At 43.1% G+C, this 26,138-nt stretch overlaps 1 protein-coding gene across 1 annotated transcript; it reads right to left on the minus strand.

Annotated features, from left to right (window-relative positions):
- Positions 1-1,156: 1,156 nt before the first annotated feature.
- Positions 1,157-24,861, minus strand: LOC311103577 (neurexophilin-1-like; the record flags this gene model as incomplete). The annotated part of the gene is made up of 2 exons (XM_084145168.1): positions 1,157-1,924; positions 24,808-24,861. The coding sequence occupies 2 exons, from the start codon at positions 24,859-24,861 to the stop codon at positions 1,157-1,159; spliced, it is 822 nt and encodes a 273-aa protein (XP_084001294.1).
- Positions 24,862-26,138: the final 1,277 nt, after the last annotated feature.

Here is a 26,138-nt window from a genome sequence, read left to right on the forward strand (position 1 = left end):
GTTGAAGCCTTAATTAGTTTTATTTTAATTTATTCCAGATAACGATCAGACTTTAGTGAACACACAGAGTTTGTCAGGAGAGAGAAATCTCCCACACACAGCCAAAGTTATCAAAGCTTGAAATCAGGAATCCTGACGGCAACAAAATGTAATCTTTTTCATACAGAGGGGACAATAGAAGGAGCTGAATACTCTACATCTCCTTCTCTCTCCTCCACTTTAATTAAAAGAGCTCTCTGAATCTCTCATTTCTCTCTCTTCCTCTTTCGTGCTCACTCTCCCTCTCTCTCTCTCTGTCTCCCCCCCTACCTCTCTCTCATGTGTGGAGAGGCAGAATCAAGTTATTTCTCTCACGTTGAACTTAAGCCCTGTCCCATATATTTGTCTGGCGATTGCTTTTTCTCTCTCTCTCTCTCTCTCTCTCTCTCTCTCTCTCTCTCTCTCTCTCTCTCTCTCTCTCTCTCTCTCTCTCTCTCTCTCTCTCTCTCTCTCTCTCTCTCTCTCTCTCTCTCTCTCTCTCTCTCTCTCTCTCTCTCTCTCTCTGACATAATTCAGGGAAAGAGAGAGATGATGTTTGATAGAATGCCAGACCTTTAGAATAAACATTGGGTGGGATAGCCTATCGGGATGATATAGGGGTGGGGGAGAGGGTTGGGGGAGAGAGGGTGGGGGAGAGGGTGGGGGTGGGATATGGGAGCATTGGGAAAGATGGGAGGAAGGGTCCATACAGAAACAAATGGAAGATGCCCTTTTGAAAGTAGAGTGTTACCTCACCTGAATGACAGTGTGCAGTAGTTCACGAAAACATTCATGTTTGTAGGTGTTTTCTGTATTTAGCGAAGTATTTAGCGAAATTAGAGGTTTGAGTTGAGGTAAAAATGTGCGTGATGATGTTGGGCGTGCTAGTTACTACTGTTCCTGTCGAAGAATGCTTCATGACAGCACTCTAAATCTAAATGCCTCACTGTGTGCATACTGTATTTTTTGCATATATACGTTTTTACAGGGAACAGTAGTCTGGCTACAGCGATGGGTTGTCTGGTGAGGTTTTGCAGCAAATGACAGAAAAAGTTTATCCAGCTCAATCTGGTGGCCCCTCACCCTACAAAGTCACTCCTCCCCTCGTCCCTCCTCTCCCCCTCCTGTGTGCCCCTCTCTAGCCCGAGGGCAGGTAGGGCATCTCGTTGTGGTAGTTGTAGTCCGGGCAGACCTTCTGGACCAGGCGGTAGTCTGTACTGTAGAAGGAGATGTAGATACAGATGACCTTGAAGGGCTTGGAACAGATCCAGGAGACATGGCTCTGTGTCTGCTCCTGGAAGCAGGTCTTGGACGGGTCGTAGTTGCACAGTGATGTGCGCTTGCTGCGGTCCACCTTCTCATAGTCCACGCGGCAGTTGAAGATCTTGGAGTCCTTGGGGTAGACCACGCTCTGGCGCTCCAGGTCGAACTCCACCGCCTTGACCGGCGGCACCAGGCTGACTGAGATGTTGCCCTGGCCCGTGGAGTTGTGGCGGAAGTAGACGCTGAATGTTCCGTTGCCGTGGTCTACGATCTTGCCGGTGATCAGTAGGTTGAGGCGCACCGTCTTGATGTTAGAATAAAAGTCTCCCCAGCCAAACATCTTCTTGAACTTGCCCGTCTTGACGATGGGCCGGCGTTTGACGCGGGAGGAAGAGGAGGTGTCTGGCTTCATCAGGTCACTACCCAGCATCTCCCAGAACTCCTGCTTGGAGAAGGGAATGGGTGAGCGGTAGGGCAGCTCTAGGGAGGTGGCATTGGCTGCCCGGCTTTTACTCTGGAGCATCCAGCGACTCAGGGGGGAAAGTGGAGTCTGGCTCCCCAGGAGACCCACCGTCTTAGAGGACGACCCGTCTGCTGAGGAGCTCTTGGGGCTTGAAGAGTCATCTTCTTGACCCAGGGCCAGCTGGAGATAAAGAGGGATAGAGAGAGGGAGAGAGCGAGAGAGAGAATGAGACAGAGAGGGAAAGATAGCGAGAGGGGGAGAGGGTGTGTGTGAGAGAGAAAGGGAGTCGGAGAGTGAGCGAAAGAGAGGGGTAGAGGAGAGAGAGAGAGAGAGAGAGACGGGGGAGAGTGTGTGTGAGAGAGAAAGAGAGGGTGAAAGTGAGAAAGAGAAAAAAGAGAGATGGAAAGGGGAGAAAAAATAGGAAAAGGGAGTTAGAAACAAGGACAGAAAAGGAATTCAAGATTTAATCAATACTTAATTTAGCTCCTGACGCTATAGGTAGCAACTGTGACATTCTATCAATGTTGTACTCGTATAAATAAATGTTTGAGTATGCAGGTATATATCTCTCTCTCTCTCTCTCTCTCTCTCTCTCTCTCTCTCTCTCTCTCTCTCTCTCTCTCTCTCTCTCTCTCTCTCTCTCTCTCTCTCTCTCTATATATATATATATATATTGCTGCTGTTACATTCTTGTGTCTATTCAAGTTGAGAGCAGATATACCTTTACGTCTGGTTTTCAGAGAAGCTATATTGCTCCCCAAGCAGCAGATGAAATAGAAATAGACTCCTATACCTTCAGCTACTTGAGAGGCCTTGGGGGATGAAGGTAGAGATTTAAGCCCCATAGTGCAGGCCTGAGTGGAGAAACAATTATTGCTTTGGTGCCTTCGGTGTGGAGGTGGAGGAGGGGTAGGCGAACAAACCTTGATGTGCAATTAAGGCACACACATCTGTATTGGCACACACACAAAGCTGTCAGATGTTAACAGTGAGTGAGGAGAAAGGAGAGAGAGATAAGATAGTCGTGCTCGGCTCAGCCATGGCTTTGTGGAGTGTGTCAGTGTGTGTGAGAGCAGGCTGTAATGGGTAATTATTAGATGGTAATGATCTAATAACAGGTAGGTGCTGTCGGAGAGCCCGGAGTGCTCTTCTGTCCTTTTGATCTAACCGTGGAGAGGATGTGAGTCTGTTTGTGTCGCCGTTTCTCTGTTTGTGTTAGTGTCATTATGCAATGGATGGTTGCCGGAATGTGTGTGGACAGTACCCTATTAGCGATTGTGTGTGGGTGTGTGTATTTGTGTGTGTGTGTTTGTGTGCATGGTCTCTCTCTCTCTGCCAGATAGAGCAGGGTTTTTCCCAGTGATCCCACTGTTATACAGTGATACATAATGCATGCTGCTCTGTCTGTGCTCTGATACATCCACTGTCTTGACTGTCAAGGCTTCCTTATACCGGCTTAGTCAGGATTATTAAGTCTTACTCATTCTTACTCCATTTTATACAGATTTCTACAGGCTCACTCAGATTTGTTCTCTTGCATTTCAGACAGTCTTGTAATATTGATTTTCTGTCGCTCTAAGACATGTATTTCCTTTCGTAACAACTTGCATCGCATTGCAGCAGTCCGTAGAGGATTCCCACTGATGTGGTTGTGTTGTGGTCTAGCTATGGACTCAGACTCTGGAGCAGATGAGGAGTCTCCAGACCTCAGCCTTTCTGTCTGGTCCCCGTAGGGCTGTTTGAGTTACCTGGGCTTGGCCACAGTCAACACTACACACCCCTGGTCTGGTTACCTGGGCTGGGCCACAGTCAACACTACACACCCCTGGTCTGGTTAGCTGGGCTGGGCTGGGCCACAGTCAACACTACACACCCCTAGTCTGGTTACCTAGGCTGGGCCACAGTCAACACTACACACCCCTTGTCTGGTTAGCTGGGCTGGGCCACAGTCAACACTGTCCCCCATGTTTCCCACAGGGACTGGAGCTGACCCTCATTCAGACACAAACACATCAGCCTGACAAGGAACCCTGCCGGCTAAAATTTGATATTATTTGACATTTCTGATAGCGTCCCTGAGAATTCCTCCTTGGCTTCATTAATAATGAATAAAAAACAGGGAGCAGTAGACATATTGATTTTAATCTATTCAGACGCCTTCTCTTGCCTCGAGTGCGTGCCAGGCGCTGTGACTGTGATGACAAATACACTATTCCCCCTTGTCCCTGAATGATGTGCCACTTTGGGTTTGACTCCTTTCCCTTCATGGGACGATGTTTGGTGGGCAAAGAGCAACACGCTGCCTGCCTGCCTGGCTCCCTAGGTGGCACTGCAGAGTCTCAGTGGTGGCCATCACAGTGCCCTCCAGGGTTGTGTGGAATATACCACTGTATGAATCCTTATGATACTCTATGTCTCTTACGTTTACATTGAGCTAATTTCCCAGACACTCAGTGATTCAGTGACTCAGACAGTCAGTGCCGGCAAGGAGAAGAGCTGAACAACAAACACATTGTCCCCTCTATAATACAATCTCACTGAGCCATAACTTGCATGAGATGTGTTCGTTTAAGGAGCTGAATATGTAAACAGAGCATTCAGGGTGAGACAGAACAGGACGTGTGTGTTAGTTAGAGGTTAGGGAAGACATAGTGCTGCTGTGGAACAAACTATTGAAGCCTTTCTAACTGCTGGAGGTGTCAGAGGTGTCATTGAGCGCACAGCATCAGTGTGGGAGACATGTTAGAACGGCTTAACGGATGATTACTGGGGTAATAAAACAATGAGGATGAGATCCCCTCGCTTTAGGGCAGATGGTTAACAGCTTGAAGGAACACTTCTGTAGAGTGAGTCACCGTGCTGAAGGTTATACACTGGGCTGCTTATGTTGACTGATGTCTGAAGTGAAAGATGGAAAATGCTATGAGGCTGAATAGTGCTGTATAAGACGGACATAGCATGGCACAGCAGTTTGAAGAAGCTGAATAGACCTGTTAAACTGCAGCTGTATTAGGCTGAGTTGTAATCCGAGGTACAATGTTGGTGTTAGGTTTCAAAGTACTTTATGAAGCTTCATAAAGAGCACTTATCAGCCGATCTGAGCTACATGAAGTTGAAATGCGGGCGAAGGTGCAATCAGGTCAGAGTCTAGGGTTGTTGGCGGGGGGTGATTTTGTCATCTGTCTGTCATGTGTGCAGCTGTGTGAGTCAGTGAAATGGTTGGAGGGAATGTGGGTGGTCTGCAGGCTCCATCGCTGTGGTAATTGTGACGCATTAAGCGTTAGTGAGTACAGGCCTGGGGCCTTCCACGCGGCAGGGGGTAGAGGAACGGGAGAGGATGAAAGGGAGGAAATTATCAACAAGAGCCTGCCAGCTCCACAGGAAATATTCAGACTGTTAAAGTGACAGGTACACCATTTTACCCTCCCTTTCTCCTGGTGTCACCGGCACACAGTTGCTAAAATACAGAACAGAGATTAGGGAGAAAGTTAGCTCAAATCTCTGAACTAACTGTTCTGTTCTGTCACAGTGCTCAGGTGGTGATGAGAGGCCATGGTGTCAACTAGAGAAATACTGCTACTGAAAATAGATTTTTTGAGAGTTTCACCTATTCAGATGTGTCTTCTCATCAATATCCACATCTACAGAGACGTTGTATATGGTATTTGGTCATATAGAGCCACACAGCAGGTGCTTATTAAAGCACATCCTTCTCCTGGGCAGCAGATGGCTTCAATAAGCTCTCCATTTTCCTCTGGCTGTTGAGTTGAAATCTTCATCTCTAATATGACATACATTTTTTATTAAAGGCTCAAGCGCCTGCTCAGATTTCCAAAGTGTTCACCGATGCTTTGTGGGGTTTTTTCCCTCCCACCAAACTCCAGACCTAATGTGCTCACTGTAGGAATATTCTCCTTCTGTTACATGATTAAAATCGCAGAGCGGCTGTGCCCTTATAACTAATTATTCCACTGGCTAGCGTGGAGGGGAGGGCCGGGGGAGGGAAAGGTAATTTCACAAGAAACAAGGCGTTTGACTCTTAATTAATAATTTACGTCGGCTTCAAGGGGGTCACCGGAGCTTAGCTCTGCGCTGGGTGGATGAACTCACTACGTTCAGCCTCTTTCTCTCTTTTTTGAGCTCCTTACTCATTTGGACAAGTTCAGTTCTACCATCCCTCTGGACCTGCAGCTTCATTTAGTATGCTGAGGGAGAAACCTTGCTCTGAATTGGCTATCAAAGTTTTACATTATAAGATATCGACAAGGCGGCTGAGTGGAGCGCGGTGCTGGAGCAGGATAGCAGCAGGAGAGAGAGAGCAGGGGTTGATGGGATAGAATTGATTAAAGCAGAGTTCTGCTACTGTACAGTGGGGGAAAAAAGTATTTAGTCAGCCACCAATTGTGCAAGTTCTCCCTCTTAAAAAGATGAGAGAGGCCTGTAATTTTCATCATAGGTACACGTCAACTATGACAGACAAAATTCTTACAAAAATCGAGAAAATCACATTGTAGGATTTTTAATGAATTTATTTGCAAATTATGGTGGAAAATAAGTATTTGGTCAATAACAAAAGTTTCTCAATACTTTGTTATATACCCTTTGTTGGCAATGACACAGGTCAAACGTTTTCTGTAAGTCTTCACAAGGTTTTCACACACTGTTGCTGGTATTTTGGCCCATTCCTCCATGCAGATCTCCTCTAGAGCAGTGATGTTTTGGGGCTGTCGCTGGGCAACACAGACTTTCAACTCCCTCCAAAGATTTTCTATGGGGTTGAGATCTGGAGACTGGCTAGGCCACTCCAGGACCTTGAAATGCTTCTTACGAAGCCACTCCTTCGTTGCTCGGGCGGTGTGTTTGGGATCATTGTCATGCTGAAAGACCCAGCCACGTTTCATCTTCAATGCCCTTGCTGATGGAAGGAGGTTTTCACTCAAAATCTCACGATATATGGCCCCATTCATTCTTTCCTTTACACGGATCAGTCGTCCTGGTCCCTTTGCAGAAAAACAGCCCCAAAGTGTTATGTGGGCAGCTTGTCTCTCCCTTTTCTGTGTCCCTTCCTCCTTGTTTTGTCCCCTCTTTGTCTGTTGTATCTGTATGTGTGTTTGTCCCCATTATGTGGGTGTGTCTGGAGTGGATCGGGGGGCGTGCTCAGGATCTGCCTCTCCTGTGCAGCTGCGGGTTGTTTCCAGTGATTCCTGCCTACGCAGCTGCATCCTATTCTCTCATCAACCTGCACTACTAATTCCTGGGCATGGCTCTCCACCGGCGCCAGATCGTTGTTCTTACCAGAGCGGTAACTTGGCTCACCAGTAGAGTTAAATTGTCTTTGTCTTCAGCCTGGCTCTTTACTCTCCTTAACCTGTCGTTTGTTTTGTCTTCAGTTCAGACATACCTCCCAACCTGCCTGCCTGCCTTCCTGCCTGCCGGCCTGCCTGCCTGCCTGCCTCAGCCTCTCCTTCCTCCGGAGCCGACTAGCCCACTCTGTTCCTTTTCTTCAGTTGTTTTTGGACTAAGACAAATTGAACTTTTATTAAAATAATTTTTGTTTCTTCCACTCCCTTAGTCGTGTTTGTTTCTCTGAGTGCTGGGTTGAACCATAGCCTAACACAAAGCATGATGTTTCCACCCCCATGCTTCACAGTAGGTATGGTGTTCTTTGGATGCAACTCAGCATTATTTGTCCTCCAAACACGTCAAGTTGAGTTTTTACCAAAAACGTATATTTTGGTTTCATCTGACTATATGACATTCTCCCAATCCTCTTCTGGATCATCCAAATGCACTCTAGCAAACTTCAGACGGGCCTGGACATGTACTGGCTTAAGCAGGGGGACACGTCTGACACTGCAGGATTTGAGTCCCTGGCGGCGTAGTGTGTTACTGATGGTAGGCTTTGTTACTTTGGTCCCAGCTCTCTGCAGGTTATTCACTAGGTCCCCCCGTGTGGTTCTGGGATTTTTGCTCACCGTTCTTGTGATCATTTTGACCCCACGGGGTGAGATCTTGCGTGGAGCCCCAGATCGAGGGAGATTATCAGTGGTCTTGTATGTCTTCCATTTCCTAATAATTGCTCCCACAGTTGATTTATTCAAACCAAGCTGCTTACCTATTGCAGATTCAGTCTTCCCAGCCTGGTGCAGGTCTACAATTTTGTTTCTGGTGTCCTTTGACAGCTCTTTGGTCTTGACCATAGTGGAGTTTGGAGTGTGACTGTTTGAGGTTGTGGACAGGTGTCTTTTATACTGATAACAAGTTCAAACAGGTGCCATTAATACAGGTAACGAGTGGAGGACAGAGGAGCCTCTTAAAGAAGGTCTGTGAGAGCCAGAAATCTTGCTTGTTTGTAGGTGACCAAATACTTATTTTCCACCATAATTTGCAAATAAATTCATTAAAAATCCTACAATGTGATTTTCTGGATTTCTTTTTCTCAATTTGTCTGTCATAGTTGACGTGTACCTATGATGAAAATTACAGGCCTCTCTCATCTTTTTAAGTGGGAGAACTTGCACAATTGTTGGCTGACTAAATACTTTTTTTCCCCACTGTATATGCCTACCTGTCTGAGAGGACCTGAGAGGGGACTGGACTCTCTCTCCCTCTCTCTCCCTCTCCCTCTCCCTCCCCCTCGCTCTCTCCCTCTCCCTCTCCCTCTCCCTCCCCCTCGCTCTCTCCATCTCTATTCATCTCTAACTCTCTCTCTAACTCTCTCTCTCTGTGGTGATGCACTGTGTAATACTGGGCTTAACTTTCATTCGAGGTCATATCAGTGGACAGAGATCAATCTGGGAGTGTTAACTATCTGGCTTTTGTGTCTGGTTATAGTACCAACACAAACATCAACAGTGTGTGGACATCGCCATCGACATTGTCATGGCTCCAACCTACATCTTCCATCTCCTTTAAGCTACAGTACAAACTCAGTCTGTTCTAGTACAGTAAACAGAAAACCCTTCTAGAGCAGAGCACTAGCCCTGGAGACATACACTACTCCAGTCCTTCAGATCACTTCCTCATCTCGGGACCACACACTGGAGGCCCCTAAGTCAGCTGGTTGTTGGAGTGAGTAGATACTTGTTTGTCTTTTCTCCCCCCCTACTCTGCACCAAACAGCCCGTTACAGACTGGTGAGGTCAGCAGAAGCCCCCATCACCCCCTGATGATGTCACCAGGAGCCCCCGTCACAGCCTGGTGGGGTCAGCATGGGACCCATAGCCCACTGCATCATCAGGAGGACATCACTAGTGGTCTCTCTGTAGTAGCAGATGGTGACAGATGTCCCCTCAAATATACCTGCTTATATTTACAGTAAAAAGGAGTTCCGCTTCCGTCCGCTCTCTAAAGCTGTTTGTTCTTGAGATAACTTTTTATTTACATAAATACAAGTCTATTCAGCACAAATAGGAGGAAGCTCTCAAGAGGCTAGCATTCTCAGAGGAATACAATTGTGTGACGCTTCCTTCCTGTTACTGGTTGAAATAATCAAAGGTGAAATGACTTATAGCCAACTTATGCTTGATCTGAAAATGTGGTCAGAGGCTTTGTATGGAGGGTGTGACGCAATTGCGGAGCCTCTGCAGGCATGCAGAGGCCAAATCAAGCTCTATACCGCATCGCCATGTGCCTCTCAAATTTTGTTACAATGCGGAGGGCTCTGTATAGCTCCGCACTGACATGATTGGTTGACAGTAGGTGGGGGCGGGAGGTTCTGTATAAACACAAACTCACTTCCTTGACAACTTTCTTCACAACAGCTCTGCTCTGCTCCGCCGCAGCGCAAAACGTATGTTTGCTCTGACTTCTGCGGAGGCCGCATCGCATTAAATGCTGTATTGACCATGCAGAGCCTTTTACAATCTTTGTATATCATTGTTGTGTGGTTCAAACAATTCCTGACAGACACATACTGTAACATATTCTCTAGCACAACAGACCAACATACATTCATCCAAGGCCCTTTCTTTCTATGTGTCCCAGTGTTTCAGAGGGGAATGCCACAGCTGGGTGGGCAGGAGAAAGGTGCACCTCTAGGGTCATCCATGCCACACAATGGCGCCGGAGTGGATGGCTGCCGTTTTACGGGCCCCTAACCAATTGTGCTATTTTTGTATTTACTTTTTACCATTGTTTGTAACTTATTTTGTACATAATGTTTCTGCTACCGTCTCTTATGACTGAAAAGAGCTTCTGGATATCAAAACAGCGATTACTCACCTAGAACTGGACGAAGATTTTTTCTTTAATGACTCTGACGCGAAGGATATACTGCTGCTTCATTCGCATGAAGAGGAGACAGAGATACAGGGGCAGCAGATCCGGGTGCCTTGTGAGAATTCGTAGGCGAGTGGGTAAGCCGCCTCTACCATCTGTCCTATTGGCCAACGTGCAATTACTGGAGAAAAAACTGGATGAGCTCCGTTCGAGACTATCCTACCAATGGGACATTAAAAACGGTAATATGTTATGTTTCACTGAGTCGTGGCTGAACGACGACATGGATAATATACAGAAAGACAGAACAGTATAACATCGGAAAGACAGAACAGTTACCTCCTGTAAGACGAGCGGTGGTGGTCTGTGTCTATTTGTCAATAACAGATGGTGCTCAATCTCTAATATTAAGGAATTCTCTAGTTTTTGCTCTCCTGAGGTAGAGTACCGCATGATAAGCTCTACCAAAAGAGTTTCAATCTATATTTTTTGTAGCTGTCTATTTACCACCACAAACCGATGCTGGCACGAAGACCGCACTCAACAAGCTGTATAAGGCCATAAGAAAACAAGAAAATGCTCATCCAGAAGCGGCGCTCTTAGTGGCCGGGGACTTTAATGCAGGAAAACTTAAATCCGTTTTACCTAATTTCTACCAGCATGTCACATGTGCAACCAGAGGAAAAAAAACTCTAGACCACCTTTATTCCACACACAAAGATGCGTACAAAGCTCTCCCTCGCCCTCCATTTGGCAAATATGACCATAATTATATCCTCCTGATTCCTGCTTACAAGCAAAAACTAAAGCATGATGTACCAGTGACTCGCTCAATACGGAAGTGGTCAGATGACGCGGATGCTAAGCTACAAGACTGTTTTGCTAGCACAGACTGGAATATGTTCCGGGATTCATCTGATGGCATTGAGGAATATACCACCTCAGTCACCAGCTTCATCAATAAGTGCATCGATGACGTCGTCCCCACATTGACCGTACTTACATATCCCAAACAGAAGCCATGGATTACAGGTAACTTCCGCACTGAGCTAAAGGCTGGAGCTGCCGCTTTCAAGGAGCGGGACACTAATCCAGACGCTTATAAGAAATCCCGCTATGCCCTCAGATGAACCATCAAACAGGCAAAGAGTCAATACAGGACTAAGATTTAATCCTACTACACCGGCTCTGATGCTCGTCGGACGTGGCAGGGCTTGCAAACTATTACGGACTACAAAGGGAAACCCAGCCGAGAGCTGGCCAGTGACGCGAGCCTAACAGACAGGCTAAATGTTATGCTCACTTTGAGGCAAGCAACACTGAAGCTTGCATGAGAGCACCAGCAGTTCCGGATGACTGTGTGATCACGCTCTCAGTAGCCGATGTGAGTAAGACCATTAAACAGGTCAACATTCACAAGACGCGAGGCCAGACGGATTACCAGGATGTGTACTCGGAGCATGCGCGGACCAACTGGCAAGTGTCTTCACTAACATTTTCAACCTCTCCCTGACCGAGTCTGTAATACCTACATGTTTCAAGCAGACTACCATAGTCCCTGTGCCCAAGAACACCAAGGTAACCTGCCTAAATTACTACCGCCCCGTAGCACTCACGTCTGTAGCCATGAAGTGCTTTGAAAGGCTGGTCATGGCTCACATCAACACCATCATCCCAGAAACCCTAGAACACCGGAAACCCTAGACCCAATTCGCATACCGCCCCAACAGATCCACAGATGATGCAATCTCAATTGCACTCCACACTGCCCTTTCCCACCTGGACAAAAGGAACACCTATGTGAGAATGCTGTTCATTGACTACAGCTCAGTGTTCAACACCATAGTGCCAACAAAGCTCATCACTAAGCTAAGGACCCTGGGACTAAACACCTCCCTCTGCAACTGGATCCTGGACTTCCTGATGGGCCGCCCCCAGGTGGTAAGGGTAGGCAACAACACATCTGCCACACGGATCCTCAACACGGGGGCCCCTCAAGGGTGCATGCTTAGTCCCTTCATGTACTTCCTGTTCACCCATGACTGCGTGGCCAAGCACGACTCCAACAACATCATTAAGTTTGCTGACGACACAACAGTGATAGGCATGATCACTGACAACGATGAGACAACCTATAGGGAGGAGGTCAGAGACCTGGCAGTGTGGTGCCAGGGCAACAACCTCTCCCTCAACGTGAGCAAGACAAAGGAGCTGATCGTGGATCGAGAGCTTCAAGTTCCTTGGTGTCCACATCACCAACAAACTATCATGGTCCAAACACACCAAGACAGTCGTGAAGAGGGCATGACAACGCCTATTCCCCCTCAGGAGACTGAAAAGATTTGGCATGGGTCCCCAGATCCTCAAAAGGTTCTACAGCTGCACCATTGAGAGCATCCTGACCGGTTGCATTACCGCCTGGTATGGCAACTGCTCGGCATCTGACCGTAAGGCGCTACAGAGGGTAGTGCGTACGGCCCAGTACATCACTGGGGCCAAGCTTCCTGCCATCCAGGACCTCTATACTAGGCGGTGTCAGAGGAAGGCCCTAAAAATTGTCAGACTCCAGCCACCCAAGTCATAGACTATTCTCTCTGCTACCGCACGGCAAGTGGTACCGGAGAGCCATGTCTAGGTCCAAAAGGCTCCTTAACAGCTTCTACCCCCAAGCCATAAGACTGCTGAACAATTAATCAAATAGCTACCCAGACTTTTTATTATCTATGCATAGTCACTTTACATCTACCTACATGTACATAAATGATCAATTACCTCGACTAACTTGTACCCCCACACATTGACTAGGTACCGGTACTCCCTGTATATAGCCTCGTTATTGTTATTTTATTGTGTTACTTTTTTTTAAACTTTAGTTTATTTAATCAATATTATTTTCTAAAAACGGCATTGTTGGTTAAGGGCTTGTAAGTAAGCATTTCACGGTAAGGTCTACACCTGTTGTATTCGGCACGTGACAAATAAAATGTGATTTGATTTGATTTGACAAATTGCGCTATCTTCAGAAAAGTGTTTTCTGTCTGTGGACAGGCAGCTCTGTGGGTCAGTACTATGAACGCCTGCCTGTCTGGTGATGTGTCACAGAGCACAATCTCCCTCTACCCATCATGCCTCTCTCTGTTGCTGTATGTCAGGCAGGCAGGCAGCAGGGGATACTGAGGGCCTGGGGTGCTGAGAGGGGCCTGAGGCCCAGCGCTGGGGTACTCGCTTGGTGGTCATGAGAAAGGCGCACCTCTAGGGTCATCCATGCCATGCCTGCGCATAACTCAAGTTGTTTTATAACCTGAGCAGGAAGTGACAGCCTGTCCATAATAACACCATTGGCCCTTTTCTCTGCCTCTTCTCTAAAGCTCCTCTCATTCACCGTAGTGTGTCTGTCTAGCTCTAGACTGTCTGAGGAATTATTGAAGTACAGTAAGAGTCCATTGAGTCCACAGGGAGGTGTTTTAATGTCTGTAACCTCTTGTTACACCATGACCCTGCCTGCCTGCTCTTATCTTGGACCTGGTCCGTCTTGTAAAAGAGTTTTGATCTCATTGAAACCTGGATAGATAAAGGTTAAACAAAACAATCAATAAAGAAAGTAGGAGACAGAGATATGGCAATACGGGGTACCAGAGTGTTTGTGTCTCAGGTGAAGAGGGTGGATCTGATCTCCATCACCTAGGATTTGACATAGATTAAATAGATTAATCAAATCTCACATTGTTGTCAATTTCTGCTCAATCTTGCATGCTTTCCCAAACAGCTGTAACTGTATATGCATTCGTAAATCAGGTCCTTTCTTGAGTTGGGCTCTGGGATGTAACAACTGTTGAGCATCTGATCTTATGGTTCATTTTGGAGGAAAGGGGTTGAGTGTGTTAGAGTATGTGCGTGTATCTTTATCCCACATCTGTTGCAAGGGGGTAAGGATGTTAGGGAGAATATAGGATGAACCACAATAATTGTTTGCTAAAATAATAATTGCTTGTCAAAAATGTAATGTAATACAATGGCAATCCAGTTTATAGGTTAAACTCCTACACATTAACTGCCAACATTATTACGCATATTAATGGGAAATGATGGAAAATAAGATATGCAAGATATTTGAATGGATATATATATTTAAATAGCTATATATATATATATTGAGGTGAGAGCATTGGAAATGCTTTTGGCGGTTGACCTGCTTCTGTTTTGTGGGTGGTACTGTGTGCTGTTTTCGATGGATGGGTCCTGGCCTCTCGGGGGCCTAGGGATTCGGGGGGACGGGGGTGGTATGCTGAACACTGGGATGACGGCCCAACTTGGGATGGGGAGGGGCTTTAGCGGGGGAATTAGTGGAGAACAATTGGAGGGTTACTTAGTAGCAATGCAAATATCATGGTACAGCTATATGGACAGTCAATCGCTATGGTATTTTTTTATTGGTAAATTTACAAACATATATAATGATAAATAGATTTGAAACTTGTATCCCATTATGGTATGTGGTGAAATAAGTATAGCCAGTTATAATTGTAATGGCTTAGCAGATAATAACAAAAGAATAACAATATTTACATGGCTCCAAGAGAAGGAATATAATATCTATTGTTTACAGGAAACTCATTCAACAATTCTAGATGAAGGGAAAAGGAATGGGGGGGGGCGAAATATACTTCTCCCATGGGCAAAGAAACTCAAAAGTGGTGATGATATTAAATAACAGTAATTTCGATCCGAATGTGCAAATTGTCCAAACAGATCCGCAAGGTAGATGGATTATTTTAAATATGTTATTGGACCATAAACAGATATGGCTCATTAACCTTTACGGACCAAATAATGATGATCCACACTTCTTTGACAATATATATAATAAATGATCAACTCTGCAAGCAATTCAAGACTCTATTATTATGGTGGGAGATTATAATACAGTTTTAAATAGCTCAATGGACAGTAAAGGAAATCACACTACAAACAATCACCCTCATGCTCTTAAGGAAATCGTGAATGTCATGGATACATTAGAACTAGTAGATATATGGAGGCTTAAATATCCTGATCTAGTGAGATATACATGGCGGAGACTCAATCAAGCTAGTCGTCTTGGCTTCTTTCTTATGTAATTTTCGTTGGCACCAAAAGTTTAAAAGTGTTGATGGGGACAGAATGTGGTCGGACCATCATATAATTGGCATATACATTACTCTTACTGAATGTCCACGTGGGCGAGGATATTGGAAATTTAATCAAAGCCTATTGGATGATAACTTGGTTTTTAACTAGGAATAACAGAGGAATATATAACAGTTTTTTTCCGAAATAACATAGGTACAGCAAATCCCCTTATTGTATGGGACACTTTTAAATGTGCCTTTAGAGGCCATGCAATTCAGTACTCATCTCGAAAGCAAAAGCAATTTAGGTTGTAGTATCTAAACAGTTTATGACTTTGCTGACGTTTGCAAATGGTGTGTTAGAGGAAGTTGACTCAGCTTGCGGAAGCATCTGGAAAGCATTACTATAGGGGCCCCCTAAAACAGAGGAAGTCTGTTATGTGAAGGCCAGGGATTGGTCTATTCAAATCACGCCATCTTATGTTACATAGGGCATAGGATATATATACCATGGTTGAAACAAAGGACGGAGAGAAATAACATATTAGAGATTGGGTTGGTTGTTCTCCGGATTTTCTGCAGAAATCTGTAAATTGACGCTGAAATCTTTGATGTAATAAACTACTTTTTAATCTTCAACATAGGATTGCTACCAAAAATAATTTATTGAAACTGGTTACAAATGACCGAGTCACCCATGATTCACCAAATGATATTTTGAAGGAGGAAACAAAGTACTTTAAGCATATGTTTTCGTTTCATTCGCCTCCATCTCCTCTAACTGAAGCTAATTGTAGAGATTTTTTTTCTATTGATAATGTAAAATTAACAGCCATGCAGAAAGACTCATGTGAAGGTGAAATTACAGAGGGGGAACTTCTGGATGCAATTAAAGACTTTAAGTCTGGGAAAACTCCAGGGTTGGATGGCATACCAGTCGAGGTATACCAAACCTTTTTTGTTATACTCAGAGGACCGTTATTAGCATGTTTTAACCACTTCTATGTAAATGGTAGATTATCAGACACTCAAGAAGAAGGTCTGATTTCATTATTACTGAAACAGGATACAAGTGGAAAATATAAAGATCCAGTCCATTAAAAAAATTGGAGGCCCCTTACACTTCAGTGTTGTGATGCAAAAATTCAAGCAAAATGTATAGCGCATAGAATTAAAAAAGTATTGTCGGACATTATTCATTCTAATCAGACAGGTTTTTTACATGGGCGATACATTGGAGATAATATAAGGCAAGTACTGGAAACAATGGAACACTATGAAAAATCTGGGAAACCATAGCATACTTCGAAAGGGCATTTGATAAAGTACGACTGGGGTTTATATATAAATGCCTGGAGCATTTCAATTTTGGACAATCTCTTATAAATTGGGTTAAAATCATGTATAGTAACCCGAGGTGTAAAATAGTAAATAATGGCTATTTCTCAGAAAGTTTTAAACTGTCAAGAGGAGTGAAACAAGGTTGTCCACTATCGGCATATCTATTTATTATTGCCATCGAGATGTTAGCTATTAAAATCAGATCCAACAATAATATCAAGGGATTAGAAATCCAGGGCTTAAAAACAAAGGTGTCATTGTACGCTGATGATTCATGTTTTCTTTAAACTTGAATCCCTCCACAGCCTCATAGAGGATCTAGATACATTTTCTAACATCTCTGGATTACAACCAAATTATGATAAATGTACTATATTACATATTGGATCACAAAAAAATACAATTTTTACATTACCATGTAGTTTACCAATAAAATGGTCTGATGGTGATGTGGATATACTCAGAATACATATCCCAAATGAAATAAATGATCTCACTCCAATAAATGTTTATAGAATGTTAGCAAAAATTGATAAGATCTTGCTACCATGGAAAGGTAAATACCTGTCAATTTTACATGGCTCTTTAGTATTATCCCAGTTTACCTATTTGCTTATGGTCTTGCCTACGCCTAGCGAACAGTTTTTTAAATTATATGAGAAAGAAATATTCCATTTTATTTGGAACGGCAAGCCAGACAAAATTAAACGGGCCTATTTATATAATGAATATGAATTCGGAGGACAGAAATGATTAAATATTAAAGCATTAGACCTATCACTAAAAGCTTCAGTCATACAAAAGTTATACTTAAATCCGAACGGGTTCTCTAGCAAATTAGTAAGATTGTCTCACCCAATGTTAAAGAAAGGCCTTTTTCCCTTTATTCAGATTACAACCTTTCACTTTAAGTTATTTGAAAAGGAAATAATCTCCCAAATATCACTATTTCTAAAACAAGCCATAGAAAGTTGGTTGCAATTTCAATGTAATCCTCCAGAAACGACAGAACAAATAATGCAACAAATATTGTGGTTAAACTCAAATATACTAATTGATAAAAAACCTTTTTTTTTGACAAAATGTTTTAAAAAGGTATAATATTCATAAATGATATTATCGGTAGGACTGGTGGAGTTATGTCGCACATGCAGCTAACAAAAACATATGGAAATGTCTGCTCTACCCAAAATTACAACCAAATAATTGCAGCATTACTGCAAAAATGGAAAAGGAAAGTGGAAGGGGGAAAAAGTAAGGAAGTTGTCTATCGGCCTTGCATTAAAGAATATAATTGGATAAAGAAAATTGTGATAAATAAAAAAGTATACCATTCATTTAAGGACCAAAGGATTGACAGCCGTCCCATATAGATTGCAAAATAGTTGGGAAGAGATTTTTGACGTACCGATTCCATTGATACGCAAAATGATGCCGGATTCAAAACATAGAATTTTTCAATTTAAATTATTATCTCAAATTCTTGCTACCAATAGAATGTTATTTATATGGGGGATACAATCTTCTCAGCTCTGCAGATTTTGCTGTGAAGAGACAGAATCATTAGATCATTTGTTTTGGTACTGTCCATTTGTAGCTTGTTTTTGGACACAGGTCCAGGAATGGCTAAAGGACTGCAATATTTACCTGGAGCTAACCCTGCAGATAGCACTACTGGGTGATCTGAAAAGTCATAGTCAATCGATCAATAATATAATAATACTTTTAGCAAAAATGTTTATTTTCAATTTACGATCTGTATAGAAAGGTTCAGAACTTTTGTAAAACATCACAGTACAGTTGAAAAATATATGGCAAATAGAAATCTAATATGGATTGTGTTAAGAGATAGATGGGAGGTGTTAAATGGAGCTGAAGGATGGGACTAATATCAACAAATAATAACAACAAGATAACTAATGTAAAGCATACTGTGTCCATAATAAGTATATAAGTTATAGGTTGAGAGCTTTTGTGAAAGAGCACAGTTAGAAAAATATGGCATATAGAAGCAAACCAGATGGACATCATGAAAATGATCAGAGGAAGTTCAGGAGTAAAAACAAACAAAATATAATTATTGTAGAATTTGACTGTGACCATAAAATGTATATAGTATGTATGGGCTGGAAGTAGAGGCCTAAGCGTTGTTGTTCACTAGTTTACTCCAATTGGGGAAGGGGTGGTGGGGTTGGAAAGTAATGAAGGGAAATATAATTTTAAAAAGGTTATGTGTGTGTGTATGGATGTATGTATAAATGTATGTATGTATATATTTGTGTGTGTATGTATTTGTATATGTATATATGTATGCATGTATGTATGTGTATATATATATATATATATATATTTGCGAGAAAAAAACCATATGGGGGATTGGAAGTGATGCAGACAATTACATTGATGGAAGTTACAATCTATTTGAAATATTAAAGCTGATCTACCCCCTAAAAAAATTATAAATACAAAATAAAAAAATATGGCTATAGCTTATCTGTGTTTGTGAGGCCATAGTATAACTGTACTGTTTGTGGCTGTGATTGAACCTGGAGACAGCAAGACAGAGAGGCACTAGGCCTATACTGCACAGCTTTGCATTAGCAGTCATCTAATGTGTTTGTGTTGATACAGCATTGCTGTATTGTATCACATTTGTATGGCCATGTGTAGTCTGTGTCTCTCTGTCTCAGTTTGGAATGCTTTGGATGTATTTTTGTTGTACAGGAGGAGCATGGCTGGTGTTGTCCTGCTTAGTGAGGGATGAATCTGGGTGGACAAGGTCACTGACCGTGAAGGGAGGGCTGGGTATCTAAGAAAGATGACTCAAAGACTTTCTGACAAGGCAAAACAGGGGAAAAGAGCTGCATGTTGTTAAAATTAACTTCAGCCAGTCTCTTATCCTTAAATAACACAACTCGCTGTGGAGAGACGCTCTGAGACTGTCTCAGGAGACCAATGTTTAATATCTTACTTAAATATGAAGAGTTAAATATGAACACCTGAAATTTGCACTTGCAACTAGATGTCAGATATGTTATGATCCTATAAATGTCATACTGGCCAGGAGTAGAAAGGCTGGAGTAAAAACAGATTAATGAGAACAGAACCTGATGCTCAACATATACATAAACCTTATACAACACATAGCTGTATAAACACAGATCAGTCATGTAGCTGCAGATGCCCAGCCTATAACCAGAGAACATAGAGCTGTATAGATCAGAGTGCTGTCTGCAGCGTAACTTCATTGGGAGAAGACCCAGGTAATACTTAAGACATCTGTGATAGACATTCTTATGTTTGTGCTTTTCTAATAACCAATTTCTGTGTTCTGTTTGTGCTTTTCCATGGACAGGAATCGCAACTAACACGGGAACATAGAATAAGTTTCAGCACCATTGAAAGGGAGCGCAACTAATGCTAAAACCCACGAAAGTCGAGAGCCACTTCAGATCCTTGGACAGACCCGCAGAGCTCTTAATGGGGCGAATATTCTACACACCTCTGTTGGCCTATGGCTACTTTCTGTCCCATTCCATTTCACCTTCAACTTAGAATTGTAAAACTGCCTCTCCAAAACTGGGTAGAGTGTGAGTTCACTGTATGTGTGTGTGAGAGAGCAGAGCTCCTTCATCCCTGGTGATCCCTGCTGTTTGAAGGTTACAATGCAAATTTCAGATCAGTGCTCCATGACAAATAAGCCCTCATGTGTCCCTGTAGTGTGTTTGTGTGTGTGTGTGTGTGTGTGTGTGTGTGTGTGTGTGTGTGTGTGTGTGTGTGTGTGTGTGTGTGCGTGCGCGTGCGTGTGCGTGTGCGTGCACGCGCAAGTGACTTTGAACAGTGTGCGCGGGCGAGAGAGTGAGAGACTGAGAGAGTGAGAGACTGAGAGAGTGAGAGACTGAGAGACTGAGAGTGAGAGTGAGTGAGAGAGTGAGAGAGTGAGAAAGTGAGATTGTGAATGTGTAATATACAGTATTGTCTTAGCTCTACCAGTACAGTTCACTTCATATCACTGACATTCTATTGCACCGAAACCCTCATCCATGCCTTCATCACCTCCCGACTGGACTACTGGACCACTGTCCTCACTGGTATCCCCACCAAACTCACCAACAGATTCCAGCTGGTCCAGAACTATGCTGCCAGAATCCTCACCTGCAGCAGATCAACTGAACACATCACACCAATCCTCATCAATCTACACCGTCTCCCTGTGCAATCCTGTACTAACTTTAAGACACTCCTCTTCACCTACAAAGTCCTCCACAACCTGGCATCCACCTACCTCTCTGACCTTTTCCCAGTCTATGCCCCCTCCCGTTCCATCCGCTCCTGCTCCGCTGGTCTCCTTGTCAACCCCTCATTCTGCCTCTCCACCATGGGTACCCAGGCCTTCAGCTGCTCGGCACCCAGGCTCTGGAATGCACTCTGCCCACACATACAACATGCAGCCACAGTCTTCTCATTCAAAAACCTCCTCAAAACACACCTCTTCATAGGAAGCCTATAACCTGTAGCCTGTGGTCTATGATTGACTCTGTCCTACCCCTCCCTTCTGTGTCTTCTCAGTATCCCCCAAACCCAAACCCTAACCCTTACCCTAAACCCTTCCCCTATTCACAACCCTACCCCCTAAACCCTTACCCTAAACTGGGGCTGTATCCTCTACCCAACCCCTCCCTCCCTCTTTTTATTTGTCCTGTTTCGTCTGGTCCTTTGATTTTTAATTGGACTGATTGTTACACTTGATTTTATGATTTTATGTACTGCACTTGATTTTATGTAGACCTACTGTTAATGGAAGATGTCCTTGAGTGTCCTGAAAGGCGTCCGACAAATAAAATGTATTATTATTATTATTACTACTGTTACTCCTCCATCTATTCTACGCTCTATCTATTCCAATCCCTCTCTCCTTCCCTCCGTATGTCTCTCCCCCACCTCTTTCATTTCATTCTGTCTCTCTCCATCCTCTCTGTTCTCGTTGTATACTGTTCTACACATTTCTCTCCTTGTCTTTTTCTATCCTATTTACATTCGGCTGTCCCTCACCCTGTATTTGACTGCTAACTCTCCCTTTCTGCACTCTCTTCCTTATTCAGCCCTTTTGTAACCCCAGTCATTATGACCATGGGCACACAGTACACAGTGGATATGCTAGGAGCCAGACTCCCCTCACCTGTCTCTCTCTCTGTCTTTCTCTTTCTCTCTCTCGATATCTCTGTGTGTATGTGTGTGTGTGTGTGTGTGTGTGTGTGTGTGTGTGTGTGTGTGCGCGTGTGAACCTGTAGAAAGTATGATTTTTTTTCTCACCACACTAACCCCTGACATTGTCTGTCTAACTGTAAGGACCTAATAATATTGCTATAAGACTAGTGCTGGGTTAATAGCCCTAATATAAACATTTAACAAACGAATTAGTTGTAATAGGCTCTTGACTGTATGACACTGAATGCTCGAGCCATTTAGTCCATTAAAAACAAATGAATCCAATCTCTGAGCTGCATGTCATAGAATGAAAAATAGCTAAACCCTTGCCAAAAACGTACTATAATTTCTTAGCATAGCAGTCAATTACAAAGCACTCTGACTGAGACTGTTTATATTATTCATCTCAACCAATGCATGGCATATTAATTAACATTTGAGACGCTAAATCCATCACATCATTGTTGCTTTTTTCGTGTTGATAGTGTATTAATAACCTTATTTCCATCCAGACAGAGTGAGTTTATACACCCTAGAGAGTAAAGCTACACACTAATATTGAGTGGGGTGGTACAATAGGAAATCAGCTGAATTTGAATATAAATGCATGGTCTATGATTATTAATCCCAGCTCTATTGTGTAATAAGTTGGATAATTTATTAATTGCTCTATAATTTATCAATGTCATGCTGCTAATTAATTACCCAAGATTCTCTGCTGAGAGACGTGGTGCGCCACGGTTTTTAGATAAGCAACATGGTAGAATATTGATAGAAACCGCACACCAATTATTTTCATCATTAGCGCAATCCTGCTGCGTTTGAGAGTATGTGGCAAGCATGTGTGAACATACACCTTGAAGTGTAAACATGCTCTCTGACTCCAAAAATCTCTCTCTTAGATTAGAGGAAATGGAAGGGGAACATTTATTCAATTTGTCAAGTAATAGGGCCAATGTCATACAACCTAAATCCTTTGTAAGATGTGCAAATGTTCAATCAATGAAGAAAAATAGTTTTGAGACGGTGGTACATTTGGCCTAATGATGACTGGTCGATGTTATTATTCTGAGTTATTTTGAATGATCCATAACCTCATTTTTAAACAGTGGCCTATGACTTTATTTAAAATAGGTTACCTACTTTAAGATGCACTCTCAAACGTTTGGATAATTTCAGCTAGTAGTTTTGAAAGTGGTGCTCAAGAGCCAAAAGTTGTCCCCGTTTTTTGTGTACTATGTCATCAAATTGTGTACCAAGTCATCCATTTCGTATAATATGTTACATCAAAGACAGTACAATATGAAGATAGGCAGAAACTGCTTCTCCGATAGAAATCCCTAATCAAATTTATAGGCGATGTCATGGCGATGTTGGCTAGTTAAGCTCATTTGCTGAAACAAGTCACCGGGCCTAATGGGAATGGCCATGTGCTGGCTGTCAAATCAAAGGCACTTCTTTGATGTAAAGTTGTTTTTGATGAAAATTAAAACGTGTCAGTTTGTCACTTTCACAAGGTTGGAGTAATAACGTTCAACTACTTAAGATGTTGGCTCGAATTTAGGTTGTGCCTTTAGACTTCAAGAAAATTAACAACTAAGGAAAACAATGTAACTTGTCTCATTGACTTCTCAAACCCCAAACCCCCAGCCTGATCTGCTTGATCTTGCGATGTTGCACCTCTGGGTTTAGAAACTCTGTGGTTACATCCTGCAATTATTATTTTATATTTTTTGCAATTCTTATGATATGTTAAAAATCCAATTCTTACTATTTTTTTTATGATTTTGTTGTGCTTAAGATCCTGGAGTGCATCTGGTTTAATCAACTTGTTTCCAAGCCATTTCAATCAAATAAATCAATGTGATGAGTCTGCTAAATGATGTAAATGTAATTGTAAATTATGACATTGAAACATGGAAAACTGATTGGGTTTGAAAAACTTCTTCAACATAAGGGGATTTCCTATTTTTTCACCAAACTTTGAACCTAAATTGTTGTTGATTTCACGTTGAATTTACATTAGTTGTCAACTCAACCATTAGTGCCCAGTGGGTAATAACTCTTTGAATACTTTATTATAGCCTACAATTCACATGTGGGCTACAGTCTTTGTTCAGTTAGAAGCGCCCAAGGTTATTTACAGTGTGCGGCGGCTCTGACACAAAGGTGTCAGAACAGAACACAACACATCAAAGAAGCAACCTTGCAACAACACTTAAATTTAGCCTACCTCATTCCGTTTTTGTTCTTGACGCTATAATTTGCTCTACATATAGATCTAAATGTAAAGCATGATGACCTAATGTTGTTTAGAGAATTAAAGTTTAGGCTAAAATAGTGCACACAACATGGTCAATAAACATGCCCAATAAGGCACTTAGTTTCATGTTGATGTTAGTCATGTTTATCTCATTAAAAACGTGTAATTTACCAGGACTCCTGTGATAATTGAAGATCATTAATCACAACATCATTTTGATTGAGTACATCAGGTTTCACAGTGTGGTACCTGAAATGCCATAGGCTATAGTGCACTAACATCGAATTGTGTAGACTGCGAAAGAGGCTATGATATAGGCCTATAATAATCAGATAGTGGTCAATATAAAATTCTAAAAAAATAATATATATTTTTTTACTCAACGAAACATTAAAACGTTGACCAGACATGAGCACCTGTATGGGGGACACGTTGCGCTGTGTCTCATGCAAGGTAGCCTATTCTTCTCGCCTTTGTACAGTTATTAAGTTATCTTTCAATTGTTTCAAAATAACATATAGTAATGATCGGTCAAGGAGAGTCCCCTTTCGTTGTTCATCAACACATAACTTCAGCAATGGATAGAATACGCTTCAACCGTGGAACTCCAATATGGAGATTCGAGGCACATTTAATGCAAGGGACCGTCGTCCGTGGCGCAGCATGCTATCCATGGCAACCGCTCACAGCATACTCACTCACGCGGGTCTCTGCCCTGGGAGAGGGAACCTTGTCGGGTCCGGTAGCTCGTGCGACACAGTATTCACGGTTATTTCCCTTCACTTTTCGCCAAACAAATGAGTGGCACATGTCTGAATGAAGAGATAGCCTAGTAACGACGGGGGTGAATGCTATGGAGACACACACATATGACTGGTGTAACTTTTTTACACTGCTGGGCACCGCCGCCCCTTCTTGCTTACCAAGCACGCTGTTCCGTTTAGGAGAAGCAGGATAAAGCCGTGGTTGGAATGCATTTTTCTGGCGCGCGCAGTGTCTCAGCTTCCAGCTTCAGCCCGAAGTCAGCTTTCCTTCAGGAAGACGCTATTCCTTCGGCACTGTATCCCCAAAAGCTAAGATACGGTCCCATGTCCAACGCAGGCTCACTGCTACACCTGGGCACCTTCAACACCCGCCTGTCCCTTTACCTTTCCCGGGTTTGAGTCCAATCACTAGAACATTGGAAATCCATAGATGGGTTCATGAGAATGTACCGCATTACCATCCACGAAAAATAGTGTATGAAATTCCTGCTCAACCTGCAACAGTGTGAGTAAGAATGAAGTAGATCATATCTGGTTAGCTGTATCAGTGTATATCCACGGGGATGAAGCCTAGTTGATGAATGGAATCCTTGGCGTTGCTCATGTCAGCGCGTGTAGACTGGCAAGGGATCGTATACTTGCATTGACGTTTAAACCGTCTCTCTCTCTCTCTCTCTCTCTCTCTCTCTCTCTCTCTCTCTCTCTCTCTCTCTCTCTCTCTCTTGCTCTCCCTCATGCGTGTACCCCCAACTATCTCTCTCATGCCCTCGCACAATTTCTCAGCAGCAGTCAAGCAGAATAGAGTCAAATCCACTGTGGTTCTACTAAAGTAATTGACCGGTTTGCACTTTTGCGCACATTATATCAGTGAAACCAAGCATGTCATTATGTATGATAATGATGTCTGTTGTTTGGAAACCCATTTAATCTATTTAGGGAATTAAGCTATTGATGCAAATTCTTGGAATCAACTTTTCTAGGATCTTCTGTAGACTAACAGACTGCCCCTGACCAGTGTGGTTCACCTGCTGTGTGCAACAGGTGGTGATCATGACCATGTCACAGTCACATTTCAGTGTTAACCAATGACAACACACATGGGGCATACATAACGTTTTCCTCATTGACATCTGAAGGACAGGAACTTTCCTTTTTGGTTTGAGCCGGTTCTGTCTTTGTGATGCCAGTACCACATATTTTGTCCCAAAGCTGAATTGATCCCTTTTAATTCTGATCGACACATGAAAGCTATGAGCAGCTTGTTTGGCCCTGATGGAGTTTCCCGCAGGGTGTCTAGTCAATCTACAGCCTTGTTGAAGCTTATTGATGTACACAGTGAGCCTGGAGAGCACACATGCGTCACCCCGGCGCTGTGTGATTAATAAAAACATTTCCTATAACACAGTTCATTAGGAGCAGGTTAATGGGCCGGACTACTGGATATCTGGCCACTTCAGCATGTACTGCTGCTGCTCACTGCTCAGCTCTAT

Source organism: Coregonus lavaretus, assembly GCF_964263955.1.
Source record: "Coregonus lavaretus genome assembly, chromosome: 28".
Taxonomy (NCBI): Eukaryota; Metazoa; Chordata; class Actinopteri; order Salmoniformes; family Salmonidae; genus Coregonus; species Coregonus lavaretus.